General features: G+C 28.2%; 1 protein-coding gene across 2 annotated transcripts in view; it reads right to left on the bottom strand.

The window, feature by feature from the left end:
- Positions 1 to 14,961, bottom strand: part of LOC123015510 (UNC93-like protein) — a 53,071-nt gene that overhangs the window by 11,975 nt on the left and 26,135 nt on the right. Inside the window, exons 1-2 of one of the 2 annotated variants that reach the window (XM_044415275.1) lie at positions 5,189 to 5,313; positions 1,433 to 1,699 (exon numbers count right to left, since the gene is read on the bottom strand). In XM_044415275.1, the coding sequence (XP_044271210.1) occupies positions 1,433 to 1,686 (254 nt within the window). In that variant the 5' untranslated portion in view covers positions 1,687 to 1,699; positions 5,189 to 5,313. Of the gene's footprint in view, positions 1 to 1,432; positions 1,700 to 5,188; positions 5,314 to 14,961 lie in introns of those variants that run through there. The other variant, XM_044415274.1, reaches the window with a different exon arrangement.

Below are 14,961 nucleotides of genomic sequence, written 5' to 3'. Positions count from 1 at the left end.
TAATTTACACATACAGGTGCGCCAGAACTCGCGCCCCAGAGAAAATTTTCAAGTAAGGTGAGATACCAGGAACATGAAAAAAATATTGAAAAAATTCTATCTGTCAAAAAATTTTGACATTTATTTTTTGACATTTGACATTTTTTTATATCTATTTAATGATGCTAATGATCTTGTATATGTTTTTTTACAATTATTTAGTAAAGGGACAAAAATTTTGACAATAAAAGCCACAAATAACATTGAACAGAGTTACAATTTAGGATACAGCTTCCTTGTTTCCTCTTTTAATAGCCTATAGCAAAAAAACTTGAAAAATTATTTTTCCAACAGAAATAAATAGAGTCATAGTGCAAACTTTAAACCCTCATAACTTCGAAATTTTTATAGATAAATTTTTTTTAACATTTTTTCCATGTTCCTGGTATCTTACCTTATATGGCATTTTTCTCTGGGGCGCGAGTTCTGGCGCAGCCTGTATACAGGATAAAAAACATGTGAATTGATGCTACATTGTAACGTTAAAAGTATAGTATGTATGTATGACAACCAAAATGGAAAATATTTCATTATCGAGATCGAAAGGCGCAGTCACGAGAATGAAGGAGGATAATTTACTGTCAAAAATTCAAAGTAAAAACCAAAATTAATAAAATATTTAAGTCCAAAATACGCATTAAACAAAATATTCATAGAGGAAATATGAAAAATACAAAATCGCAAGGAACCAAAGAAACTTTTGTGTTAAATGTTCATTGTTAAAACATGTTTAAAACAAAATAAAATAGAAGCACAATTAATTTATTCTAATCATTTCAATGCTAAAATATTCAAAAACAAAGAGTGACTAACAGGGTCGCAGAAGCGAAAGGAGGTACTTATGACACGCCCAATCTCGGACGTTACATTTCCAGACTCAGTTTCTTCTTTTTAGGATACTAGCAAGGGCCCCTGCGCAAAAATGATAGCAAGGACTGGAATCTGTGCGTAGATGGTGATCAGTCATTACGATGCGCATACATTCTCGCTTTGGCCACGCTTTGCACTGCTGTGCTCCTGATATCAACATTTTATTTTGGAATGCTTTGCGATATTGCCGTTTTGTTTTTTGTTTTAAATTTTTTTTAGTTAAGGAACATTTCTTAATTTTAACATTTTATTAAAAGACTAAATTTTTTTGAAAATATTTGGTTTTTTGTTTAAACATTTTAAGAAGAACACCATTTATTTACAAACTATTTGCGATCACATTAGTGATTGTAAATAAAATTTAATAAATAATTTACGCATTTTGCACCAAAAACTGAAAAAAACACCAAATCAGTCATTGTCCCAGATGAGCTCTCAAACTTTTGAACAATTATGTATGCAATCTGCGTGTCGACTCTCGCTAATACGTATGACAAGCACGCATATTAATTGAGTTTCTCACCTGATTACTATAGTTGGAAGGAACACGTTGGATAATATTAGAGATGCGTAGATTGCCGCTAAAGTAAACGTTCCTAGAGCATCGTCTGCATTAATGGAACTCTGCAAGTTCGAGGTTCCCCAGAAAGCGGTGAAATGGATCATAAAAGCAAACCCGATGACAAGAACATTTTTCCAAATTCTGTATACTTCGCTTGGAGCAAATTCTTCTTCGTCTGTATCTTTGGTTTTAACACGGTGGAATTTTGCATCCATGACCTCTTGACTTCTGAAATGAATAAAATATTTTTTTCTTAGTTTTCCACATTTTACACGTTGAGAAAGACTGAATGAAATTATTTGTGGTTTATTTTATAAAATACCTCAATGTCATGGGTTTTCAGAAGTTCTTTTTTGTGTTATTTCTACAAGCGCGTGGAACAATTTTTACTATTATGCAACAATAGTAATTGTTCGATTTTGATAACCTTCGAAACATACTTATTACACAGAGCGTCTCAGTGAGTAGGTAAAGTCTATAATTGTTCTTTAAATGTTAAAATTGGTAGAAATGTAGACAAGAAATTGATAGATCTAATCTAGTGCATCGCCTAAAATTATTTTCCAATGTAGCTTTTTATTTATTGTAACATTTCTAACTTATTTTTGGGACATATTGTATAGTTAAAAATAATTTTAGGCGATGCACTAGATTAGTATCTATCAATTTCCTGTATAATGTTTAAAAAAATTAACATATAAAGGTTAATAATGTACTTTACCAACTTGCTGGTACACCTGTATATTTTTATAATTAGTTACATTACTCTACATGACAAATTTTAGCCTCTATACTTCAAAAATTGTAAGTATTACTATATTTACATGTGTCAATGCAAGATTAATTGAAAAAATTGCTCGTTTGTGGTTTCGGATTTAACTCCTTTAAATTATTACCACAAACACACAAAGATGAATAATCGTGTAAAAATACAGGAAATAAATATTCAATAGATAATAAAAAATGCTAAACGAATTTTTCCATAGCGTAAATCAGATTTTGCCATTTGTAAATTTAGTATTTTAGTAAATTTTAGTTATTTCGTAAAGATAAAAACTGTTCTTTTCAGATATAAATTTTGAAATAGCTTTATGTTTACTTAAAAAAAAACATTAGAGCAAAGAATACAAAGTAAATTTACAATTGTTTACTTAAGAAATTTAAAAATCGTACATTTAATCATAGTTTTGGTCTGATTGTTTTTTTAAGAAGAGAAATATGTCACAAGAGAGAATGGAGGTTTTTCTTCATTTTTGCAAAACATCTAAGATGGTTATTGTACCTGTATAATATTGTGCAGTTTTCTAATCGTAAATGGAAACTAATGAATTCTTAAGGAATAAAACTAAAAAATTTTCGAAATATATATTTTCATCTCAATTTTATTCAATTAATAAACCTATCAAAAATAGGACAAAAAGTAAAATAAAAAGAAACTACACCACGTTGAACACCAACATTTTATTAATAAAACTCAACAATAAAAAATTAAAAATATTTGGAAGTGCGGGAATTTATTTTATTTATTTTGCTCACCATGCTCCTCATTCACTTCTCCCAAATTGTACAGCAACAAATTTATTTCTTTTTTGATAAAAACTGGAATAAGTTTTGACATTTACTCAAATCAAATGTTGAAGTGATAATCAGGACCATAGCCTACTGTTGCTAAATGTGAAAAACATGCATAAGCAAAATTGTTAAAGTTCATATAAAGATATTATGATCTTTACAACGATATTTAACTTTTTGGATCGTTTATGGTAGAAATGGCTACCACCCCAATAAATCTATTACAAACATAAGAAAACCTCAAGCACTCGGTCGGTGGCTCAATATTTTTACGACATAGTAACGCCCTCAAGTACGTGAAAGGTATAAAATTGCTATATTTTTAGACAAACTATACCTATTTGATATTTTAGGTATTTTTTTGTTAATATTTAGCTAGTTGCCCGCTATTTACTTTCATGCATTGATTTTTTTTTTAATTATTTAAAATAAATAGATTTAAAAAATGGTTTATGCATTTTTCTTAAGTAGCTGCGTAGGTGTATGCGATTTACATAGTGTGGTTATGTATACATTAATATTGTATTTGAATTGTATCTTTTTGGTTTTTTACTTTAAATCAACAGGTTTAAATTGAAAACGAGTTTTTAAAAGTATCCATTTTCCATACTTTTTTTTGATTTTATTGGCAACTGGTCAAAATTAGAAATCTTAATAGAAGTATAGTTCAAGGTTATTTTTGAGTGATTCTTGTTTTTTTTTTTTGGTTTTTGCTGAAGAAAAATTCTAGTTTTTCTAATTTCTCTTCCGGCTATATGTTTATGATATACACATTATGAATATTTATTGAAATAAGAAATAGCGTGAGGTTTATATCGTAAAAAAACAACTGACGTGGAATTCGGGGTATTTTAAAAGTGTATGGATTAATATGGTCAGGTGTCCCAATATCAGAAAATTGAGACCTTGTTTCGATTTCAGATTGGCGATTTTAATCAGCAATGCTAAATGACTAAAATGAAATGTAATTGATTTTTAGACAATCGCTAAATGAAAGTGTTGTTAATGCAACACACGCTCCCAAAAAAATCTTGGTCATCATAAATGAAACAAACATCCACACAATTTTTACATTTTTTCGAAAAGTCGAAAAGTTGAATAAAGAAATTTTTTTATTGCTCTACAGCCAAGTGTTTTTAGATATTCCGTATTTTAATATTGAAATGCACTTTCTGTTTACAATTGAGAGTTTAATTTGAATTAGTTTAATTGTGAATTAATTTTTTAATTCGCTTTTTGAAAATAATTGTTTTCTCTTCTACTCTCATAAAAACAGGCGTTGCAGTTTTTTACAGTTTCTGAACGATAACAATATGTTTCTGACACGATCACACGTACAGGGGGAAATAGATTAGATAATTATCAGCAATGAGGAAAAACTTTCGCATTTATGCATTAGTCTAGTTAAAAAATACGATTCTAAGTTCCTAAAACGAAGATCTGTATCATCATTTGTTTACAATGTAATATTTAAAATATTGAAATTCAATAATTTAATTAAAAAATTAGATTTGTCCAATTTTAATAATTTACATGATTATTCACTGTTTAAATATTTACGAAAGCTGAATCCCAATTAAAAAAACGAGCCTATTTAATTAATGACATAATTGTCTTTTGCATTGTTAAATACGGATTGAATGTTTAAAAAAACATTGTTGTTAACCTTGAACTAGCTCGAGATTTACATGAAACTAGTATAAACTTTCATTTTTTTGATATTGATAACAATAACCTCATTCAAACAAATGAATTTTCAAGGAGGTATATACATTTCAAATCTTATTAAGGCCCTTTGTCATTGTTGAGTGTGTAATTTTTAATTATCGTTACGGTGTTAATTATTGTTAATTATTTTGTGTTAGGTAAAAAATGAAATAGTAAATAAAATGAAATGGCAAAAAATGCGAAACCGAAAGCGAGAAAAAATTTTCCCTTCCAGTTTTTGAAAGAATAAAGAGTTTCGCAAGAGTCAAGTTCATGGCAACATTATGCGAATAAAGGTTACCCATATTCTAATTTATTCACAATAAATTATTTAAAATAATTACACCGCTGTACTACCAATGTGTTGGCACTCGTATTTCAATAATGCATAAAAGGCGTAACCGGAAAAATAATTCACAAGAAAAAAATTAAAATTACCTTAATAAATTTTCAAAATAAAATAGCAAATTGGCACTATCTACAACACTAAACTAGTAAACCGCCACTTGTGCAGACTGGAACTGGAATGGACACCTTCTAGTCGAAGACCATTGGGAAATGATGCGTGCTTCTGGTGAATGTTTGTATATATTATTCTTATTTTAATTTTTAACGTAGGAATATCCCAACACAATCATTTGTATTCCAATGACTGGCCGAGATACATTTTGCGGGAATCAAAATTAAATTTAGTTTTGTGTTGATCTTTAATAAAAATTAATCAAATTGGAAATAGAATGACAACACATTTTTATTTATTAAAATCAAACGAGAACATTTCAGAATTTTATTTATGTTTCATTACCAATTCAATTTAATACGATTTTGTTTGGAGGTTTTTTGGTTTTCTTTATGCTAAAATAGATTTTCAAATTAAATGGTTTTCATTACAGTTTTACACAAAAGCTCTCTACGTAACTTTTAATAAATAGTAGAACAAAAGCAATTGCAGTTTTCTTAGTAATTTTGTGAAAAGTTGCGTTCAAATATACATAACTTGTTTTTTGTTATAATAATAATTTTAGTAAATATCACAAATTGCAAAATAGTCTCAGTGTACAGAGTGAGGTTGGGAAATGGTCACTTCTCAACCCGAAACCTGATAAGCATGTGACCATTTCTCAACCTGAAGTGTGTGTCATAGGTCATGTTTTTCAAAATTTGATAAATGCTTTATTGGCTTTCTGTGCTTTAAGGGGGATGATTGTGAATAATAGTATATTATATCAAAATGTAGAGAAGAGATTTTTTATAGCCAAGCTGATTATTTCCGGAGATGCGCAGCATCAAAGGAAATAATAAATGCGAGGCCATAGAAATCTTCTCTAACGTGTTTTATATAATATTTTTTTCACTACTAGCGTATGTATTACCCAAAAATACAACGGTGTAAAATATAACCTTCCTCACGTTATAATACACAACTATTATTTTTATTAATTCACTTTTACCTAGTAATTAATTACTTATCTGAGTTATTAATTTAAATTGGAAGTATTAAAGGCAAAAAGTATTAAAATTTTCCCTACTAGGTAGGATTTCAACTAAAATAAACCCATTTGTTGTTTTGACAGTTTTGACATAGACAGAAGTATTAGAGTTGTGATTATTCTATTTTTAATGAAGAAATTTAAATCTTTTTTTATTTAGTTTTGCATAAATTTCAATATAATATCCTCCAACATCGGCATTTTCTCACCTCTAATACATTATAGCTCTTGGTCTATAATGAAAATGATTATTGACTATTAGGAGAGAAAAACAACTTCACAATCTCTCGACAAAGTAAATAATAATGGTATCTTTTACAGCTAGTAGTGAAAAAAATAATATACAAGCTTTGGTATGTAAAAATTGTTTATTTACTCATATTAGTAGATAAAAGCAATCTTACATTCAGTATAAAATTAATTTTCAGCACTCAAATAATTGTTTATCAGTTGAAGTATATATTTCAAATCATAGTTTCTTAGAAATTTGACATTTGAAAAACTCTAGAAATCTATTCCTTTGACGGGAAAGCAGTTAAATAATATTATAAATTTTATATGTACGAGTAGGCTATTCTAGAAATAATTAAAAGAAACTTGTTTTTTGAAATTTTATTAAGAACCACTCTAGTCGTCAGAAAAGAAACAAAATACGATCATTGTTAAGTTTTTTTTAATGAAATAGGACGCACTGTATACTTGTACTAATAAAGTTAATTTTTTAATGGTACATCATTTAATGCTTTAAATTTCTAACTTTTAAAATAGAAATATAGAACAAATGATTAGCGACTAAACAATATTTTTAAGTAAAAAAATTAATTCGAATTTATTCTTGTTAATGCTTGTTATAAATATAGATATTAATGAAATAATAAATTACCTAATATCTAGTATTTGTGTCGACAATAGTAAACAAGAAATCAAAATGTTTGACGTCATACATCTCATAACTTGACATATACATACGTAGATAGTTTCCAAATCTATGTTGGAAATTTTATTCAAGTAATTTTCTGTGAAATCAAGATTGTGAACGGAAAAAGTTTAATAGCCAGTTAATAACCTGTTCATGATTTACCTTAAACTTGATTTTTCTCTTGTGTCGTAGCAAGTTTTGTATAGTAAACAAATGGCGGATGGGAATCCCACAAATTCCGGATTCCTGACTCACTAAATAACGGAAAGAACATTGCAGCTTTGGCGTAGGTCGCAAACTTTCTATTAAATCGGGAATTTTGTACAAATTCATTATTATTAATTACAGCAAGCGATTCTGTCATTTGCAATTTAAATATAGAGCGAAAATTTTTACTGTAGCTTTGATGTGTTAAGTATCGCATAAATACGATAAATTATTCATAAAAAGCCAGTTTGTGTTTTAATGAAATCCTTTGGGATTTTTTCAGCGTCGAATAATTTAAGATGATTTTTTTAATTAATGGAAGTGTAATTAATTTTTGGGCATACGCTATATAATTAACGAAAAGCACTGACTAATGAGACCTTGTGGTTTATTGATGCGGGATTAACAAATTTTTACAAATAAATTTACCCAAGCAGAACTACTCTCAATAGTTTGGAAAATCACTAAATAAACATTTTGTGACCGTGAATTATAATCTTTCACAAGAATAATAAGAATGAATAATACGATATTGGACTTTTTATGTGAAAACTATGAAAGATTTGGAAAATTTTGATGTGTGAAAAACGACAGAAACCACTTGCCGGTGTTTTTCTTAAAAATTATACAAGGTAATTGACGATAAATCTTTTATTTGTAAACTTGAACTTAATAACTGACAATTCAAATCCAAGCATTTTAAAAACAATTCAACATACTCGTAAACTAAATCAATTATTTTATTGACTATATTTTTTAACTGAACTAGTTAGCTTTTCTCTGAATACATTGCCCGCAAAGTATAGACAAAATAGTCCGTAAAGAAGTATAAGTATTTATCCGGACTTAAGATGCAGGGTGCGCCAGAACTCGCGCCCCAGAGAAAAATGCCATATAAGGTAAGATACCAGTAACAAGGAAAGAATGTTAAAAAAAAATTATCTATAAAAATTTCGAAGTTATGAGGGTTTAAAGTTTGTACTTTGAGTCTATTTATTTCTGTTGGAAAAATAATTTTCCAAATTTTTTTGCTATAGGCTATTAAAAGAGGTTGTTCCTTTACTAAGTAATTGTAAAAAAAAATATACAAGATTATCAATATCCTTAAATAGATATAAAAAACTGTCAAATGTCAAAAAATAAATGTCAATTTTTTTTGACAAATAGAATTTTTTAAACATTTTTTTCATGTTTCTGGTAGCTTACCTTACTAGAAAATTTTCTCTGGGGCGCGAGTTTTGGCGCATCCTGTATGTCATTAAGTTTTTTTTACAATCATTGGTAATTCTCCGTAGCGAAAAAAAAATATTTTATTGTCTTATAATATAAATTATTATGTATCTCAAATAAGAAAACTAAAATGTATTAAACCAAAAGAATTATATAAATTAAAATTCATGTTTTAAAACATTATTAAATAATAAAAAGTTAACTCTGTTTTTATAAAGTTGTATAAATATGGAGAATTAATTTTGATTTTATTGAAATATTGTGAAGCTAGAGGTTTGTCAAACATGCATATTCTGGGATGAATTATTGGTAAATAAAAAATTAATTAGTCGCTAAAAGCTTTTCGTAAATTTTCTCTAAAAATCATTTGAAATGCAGAAATACAAAATAATTTGCGACCTTACGTGTATACCATGAATTAATTAATTAAATGCAGACAAAGAGCACAAAACATTTTGTTAAAATGAACAACAGTATAATAGGATGATTAATATTCCTTTAATTTGCAACCAGAATTAGGTAACGAAAAATAATAGAATTTAATTCGGAGGTATACAAAAGTGCACAAGCATGTTATGTAAGCTGTGGTAAACTTCATGGTAATATTATAATTTGTGAAAAAAATAATTATTCACACTGTTTTTATGTAAAATTGTGGAACTCCCATCATTCAGGGACTATAAAATATACCTACAAATGGTTAATATAATTTGGAAATTGGAAATAAATTAATGAACGAAAGGCGAAAATTAATATTTTACAGATTCAGGGACATTTTTTAACTCTAAACATAGCCCCATGTTCGGTTTAAAAAAGTAAAAATCAATGCATTGCTGCTATTTATATCAGTAACGTGTCTTCAATTTAAGAGCAACGAACTAAAAAACTGATTTATTTAAATGAAGATGATGACAAAAGAAAATTTTCAGGCAGGTAGGTAACGTACTCTATAAAGAATTTATTTACTTACTGTTTTGACTTCGTGGTTTACAGTATTATTTAATTAATTATAAAAATTTTGTAAAATCCAAATTTATACCTGTCTTGACCGCCACTTTGGTTACGTAATTAAAGGGGACAAATTGTGAGACTACTACTTAAGTAATCCACATTTTTTTTACGGGAACAAGTCTCAAATAAGGCTGCATTTGAACCGGCCCTACTTTTGTGAACACAGAATTAGAAAAAAATGCTTTGTCATTTTGTTGCCAAAACTAAGTATAACATAAAAAATTAAGACTATAGCCGAACCTTAGTTTGATTCTTTATCTCAAAGACATACTTCATAGTTTTTCTAAAAACTATACATGGTGTGTCAGAGCTCGCGGCCGAGAGAAAATTTTCAAGTAAGATAAGACACCAGGACAATGAAAAAAGTGTTTAAAAATTATATTTATCAAAAAATTTTGACATTTTTCATGTCTATTTAATGATACTGATGATCTTGTATATAAAGTATGGAACCAAGCGGTTTTATTTTTAATCATTGGCCTCCAGCAAATAGTAATTAATACAAATTAAAGTAATATAAAAAATGTGATCGTATTTTCAGAACGAAATTTTGTTTTGTTTTTGAGTTATGCGATTTTTTTTGTCAAAATTTGCAATTTATGTGTAATTTTTTTTTTTTAATTAAATATAAAGCGGATAGTTGTAATCCTTAGAGTATAGCTTTTATGCGAAAAATGATTTTATAGTGGGTTGCCAAAAACAAAAAGAAATTTCGAAAAATTTTATTCTTGTTAAATTATCACATTTTTATAGTACTTTATCACTCATCAATTAGTTTTTTCAAAAAATAAATAGTTTAAGCAAAAAACGTTTGGTTCCATACTTTTTATTCACCTGGTATGTTTTTTTATTATTTCTTAGTAAAGGTACAAAAATTTTTCAATAAAAGTCAAAAATAATAACCGAGATACAATTTAGGATGCGTCTTCCTTGTTTCCTCGTCTAATAGCCTGTAAACTTGGAAAATTATTTTTCCAACAGGAATAAATAGAGTCAAAGTTTAAAATATAAACTCTCATAACTTAGAAATTTTTCTAGACATAATTTTTTGAACATTTTTTTTTCATGTTCCTGGTATTTTATCTCACCTCTGGGGTGCGAGTTCTGGCGCACTCTGTATATTTAGCCCCCAACACCAGCGCGATCAGGCTTAATAAAGACCTTTATTTTGTACTCAATGTTAAAGAGTGTTTTTATCAACTAATTTCAGTAGATAAAGTAGAACATTTATTATCGTCTAGTGAAATAAAGTAATTTTTATGTACTGTTTATATTTCACTTTGACCAGTGTATTCATCAGCCAGACACAAGAAATTCTGATAGATGAGTAGGTACAAAATAAACCGAAATATTATACACGACGATAAAGATTGTTTATCTACTCGGGAATAAAGTCCACTCGTGACTTCGTCACTCGTAAACTTAACTTTTTCACGAGTAGATAAACAATTTCTTTATCATCTTGTATAATAAATAACTATAATTCAATTTGACGAGCACCCAGTAAGATTTAGAGTGTCAGCGAGTTGGTGCTAGGTTATTGACTTTTAAATATTAAAATTTATTTATTTTTTAAGAAAATTGATAAATACTAGTGCATCGCCTGAAATTATTTTCAACTAGACAGCATATTTCAGAAATTAATTACAATATAAAGTTTTGCTTTTTTTAAATGAAAGACCATAGGTACGTTTTTAATTCCAATGTTTCTAAACTAAACATTCATTGATTGATTTGTTCAGTTTTTTGCATATATACTTTTTTAAATTTATTTCACCAAAACTAATATTAATTTTTCAAAATTTATTATAGGTACTTTTCTTAAAAAGAAGAACGCACACTTTATATGGGTTTCTAAAGACTACTCAAATGTGGATATTTTTACATCAATCAACGCGTCTTCAGATAAGAAATTATTGTTACCATTGCGCCAAAACGCTAACTTTATAAATAAAGCGGTTATACCAGGTGAATCAAAAGTATGGAACCAAGCGTTTTTTTCGTAAACTAAGCACTTTACGAAAAAAATAATTAGTGTAGCGTAAAGTACAATTAAAATGTGACCATTTATCAAGAATAACATTTTTCGAAATTTCTCTTACTTTTCGAGTTCTGGAAATTTTTAATTTTTTTTTAATGGCAACCCATCATGGTAATTTTTTTAATTAAAGATTATGATCTAAAAATGACCTCTAATTAAATAAAATTGTTTTTTAATCAGTACTTTTTTTTTAATTAATTGTTAAAGTTGCGTTCCGAGCTCATCACGAAGATTTTCCGAACTTAACCGMAGTGGTTGTTTCACGCATTTCATCATGGGAGAGCGCTGATTTCTATGCAGGTGCTTTGGGGTGGTTTCGAATGGACTAAAAATAGAAGAAAATGATTTGTTATTAGATTTTTTGATCCATCCGGAACCGCCCCAAAGCACCTGCACAAAAAACCGGGCTCTCCAACGACCAAAGTCATGAAACTCTCGTTCAAGTTCGGAAAATCTTCGTGATGGGCTCGGAACTCAACTTTAACAGTTTATTAAAAAAAAGTACTGACTAAAAAACAATTCTGTTTAATTAGAGGTCATTTTTAGATCATAATCTTTAATTAAAAAAATTACCATGTTGGTTGCCATTAATAAATTTTTTTCCAGAAATGGTCAAATTTTAATTGTACTTTACGCTACACTAATTATTTTTTTCGTAAATCGCTTAGTTTACGATAAAACGCTTGGTTTCATACTTTTTATTCACCTGGTATGTAAAACAAAATTAAAATGCTGCCATTTACTTTGCATTAGATGGAAAAAGAGAAGAAGATCTCGCTTTTAGATGGTCCTTAAAGTGAGATCTATCTCTCTCTTTATAACTAAAATTTATGTTGTTAATTTTTTTTGTAGTTTAAGTAAATGCGAAAGAAAATGATACTTTACTATCAAGTTATTCAACCAAGATTACTGTGATGTAATAGCCTTACGCAAATTGTAATTATTATTGATCTTGCTGATATTTAAAAAAGGTCCTATTTGCTATAAAAAAAATTATCAACAAAAAAAAACAAACTTGTTTGTTAACTAGTGTTAAAATTGCTAAAAATAACACTATTTTCGTGTCAACGATCCGACACTAGTATGAGTAGTATGATTTTGGAAAATTATTGAAATCACAAATTTAAAATTCGAATTTGATGCCAATCCTTTTTACAACCAAATTGGAAAAAATCTTGTATGAAACACGATGCAAAATGGCTTTTGCACACGATGCGCTTCAATCTTTGCGTCTAGTGTTGTATATTTATGCATATTTAGCTATTTTCTTATTTATTACACTCATTTAATAATTAAAATTTTGACCTGCTCTCTTTAGGACACTAGTATTAAATAAATGAGGCTGTGTAAAAACCAAGACATTTTTGTGACTTTCAAAAAACTGCTTACATCGCGAGCGCGATCAAGCCCCTCTTAATACAAAATCGGTTTTCAGTGTTTACCTACAGAACCCAAAATTGTGGCAGTTGTTAAATCTTTGTTTTTGTAACCAACAAGATTCCTAAAGATAACACAAGTTACATGAAAAACTTTTGATTTGAAATAACTTTACCAACATTTACAAGAAATGAGAAAAAACTAAACGGTTAATAAGAAAATTTGAATTTAAATTTTATGGACGACGTGATGCACAAAAATTTCTGAATATTCTATAAAAACTAAGATAAAATTTTCTAGTGTTATCTTTACATCATGTAATCTTAGGTTGGATACAGGTGAATATAGTTCATTAACTTTTGAGCTATGTTTGATCCCTTTACTTTAGTATGTGTAAAGTGCTTTTTTTGTGTAAGATTTTCTATCACATCTAGATATCGACCCATGCAACGAAGACTATCGTAACTCATTCATACATATTCAACTGAGAAATGAACACTTAAAATTTCTTGACTAATTGTAATTTTTACACATGAATTAAGTAGAAATACCTGTCCGGCTGCTACTCAATTTCTTTATAGTGTTATAAATAAATTAGCTATTAGCTAATTATTCAGTCATGACTAAAGAAAATTTTTATTTAGATCAATTAAATTCTGCCGTTTTTTGAGTTACGATAGTCTTCGCTGCATGAATCGATTATACTCGTGTTAGAGGGTTCAGATTGGAATTTGTTTAATATTTTTGTTTACCATAGAAGTTCCAGTGCTAATCATTGAAAGATTAAAAGTCAAGTAGAATTTTTTTCACTATTTACAAGACTTTTAAGTAAGATTTAAATAGTGGAACTGTCACAATTGTGATAGATATACAGGATGTTCGTTTTTCAAGCTGCACCATGGGGATCTCAGTTATTATAAGAGATACGAGGTTGGATAAATTAGGGCAAAGTTGCGTATTTTTATGTTCTACAATAATCTGAAAGAAAATTTATTGTGTCATTTTTAGTTTTTGAATTATGGGGAAAAAACGGAAATTTGTAATTTTCAATCAAATTTTACATGCTGATCTAAATTTTAAAAAAGCGATTTTTTGGAAGTGCTTTGGAAAAAACTTCCCCAATTTTAAATATAAATTTAATAATTGTTTTGATATTATACTCGTAAAAAAGCATTAAATTCTGTTTTGTACGTATTTTGTACAATTTTTTAAACAAAAGAAGAGATTAGGTTAATTTCTTTAATTCAAGAAAATAAGGTGCTTTAAAATGTTTGTGATAAATTCGATTTGGTAACTAACTTAGATTGCTATCCGTAATTTTGAATTCTAATTATACAATTGAGTAGAATCTCAACTTCAAGTGAAAGTCCTAATTATATCTGCTTTCGTAACGCCGGTGGGTTAGACAACCAAATGTTCAACACAAGCACTCCGAGTTACAGATTGCCTGTATCATTAAATATTTTGTTTATAAAACAATATCAGACTAAAATTAAATAAAATTGTTACTATTAAAATTAGATAAACTGAAATTAGAATATTTTTTTATGTTACGCTCACAGAATTCGTAAAATAAGATGGAAGGCTGAGAAAGACGCATAGGCCTATAAAATGCTTGCTCCATGGGCGCCTCAAAAATGCAACCAGAAGTACAGTTAAATGTTGTTGTTGCATTATCACCTATTTACCTACCTCAGTAATTAGTAATACAGGATGATTTTTAAAAAACGGCAGATGCTGTAGAATTTTTATTTATGGCGCACTATCAAAAATTAAAAAACTTCGTACAGTCTTACTTTTACTAGAAATTACTGTTTAAAAAATTATCAAAGCTTCAAAAAATTTATAAAAGTTAATAAAATCTAGTTACATGGTGTCAATGTTATTATTGTAATGTCAAAAAGCAGCAAATAGAAGAAAATATTACCAACATTTT

Source organism: Tribolium madens, unplaced genomic scaffold (assembly GCF_015345945.1).
Source record: "Tribolium madens isolate multiple individuals breed KSU strain unplaced genomic scaffold, Tmad_KSU_1.1 Scaffold_19;HRSCAF=116;Tcas5.2_LG9, whole genome shotgun sequence".
Taxonomy (NCBI): domain Eukaryota; kingdom Metazoa; phylum Arthropoda; class Insecta; order Coleoptera; family Tenebrionidae; genus Tribolium; species Tribolium madens.
Note: the sequence above shows the minus strand (reverse complement) of the source record. Positions and strands in the feature narration are given on the sequence as shown.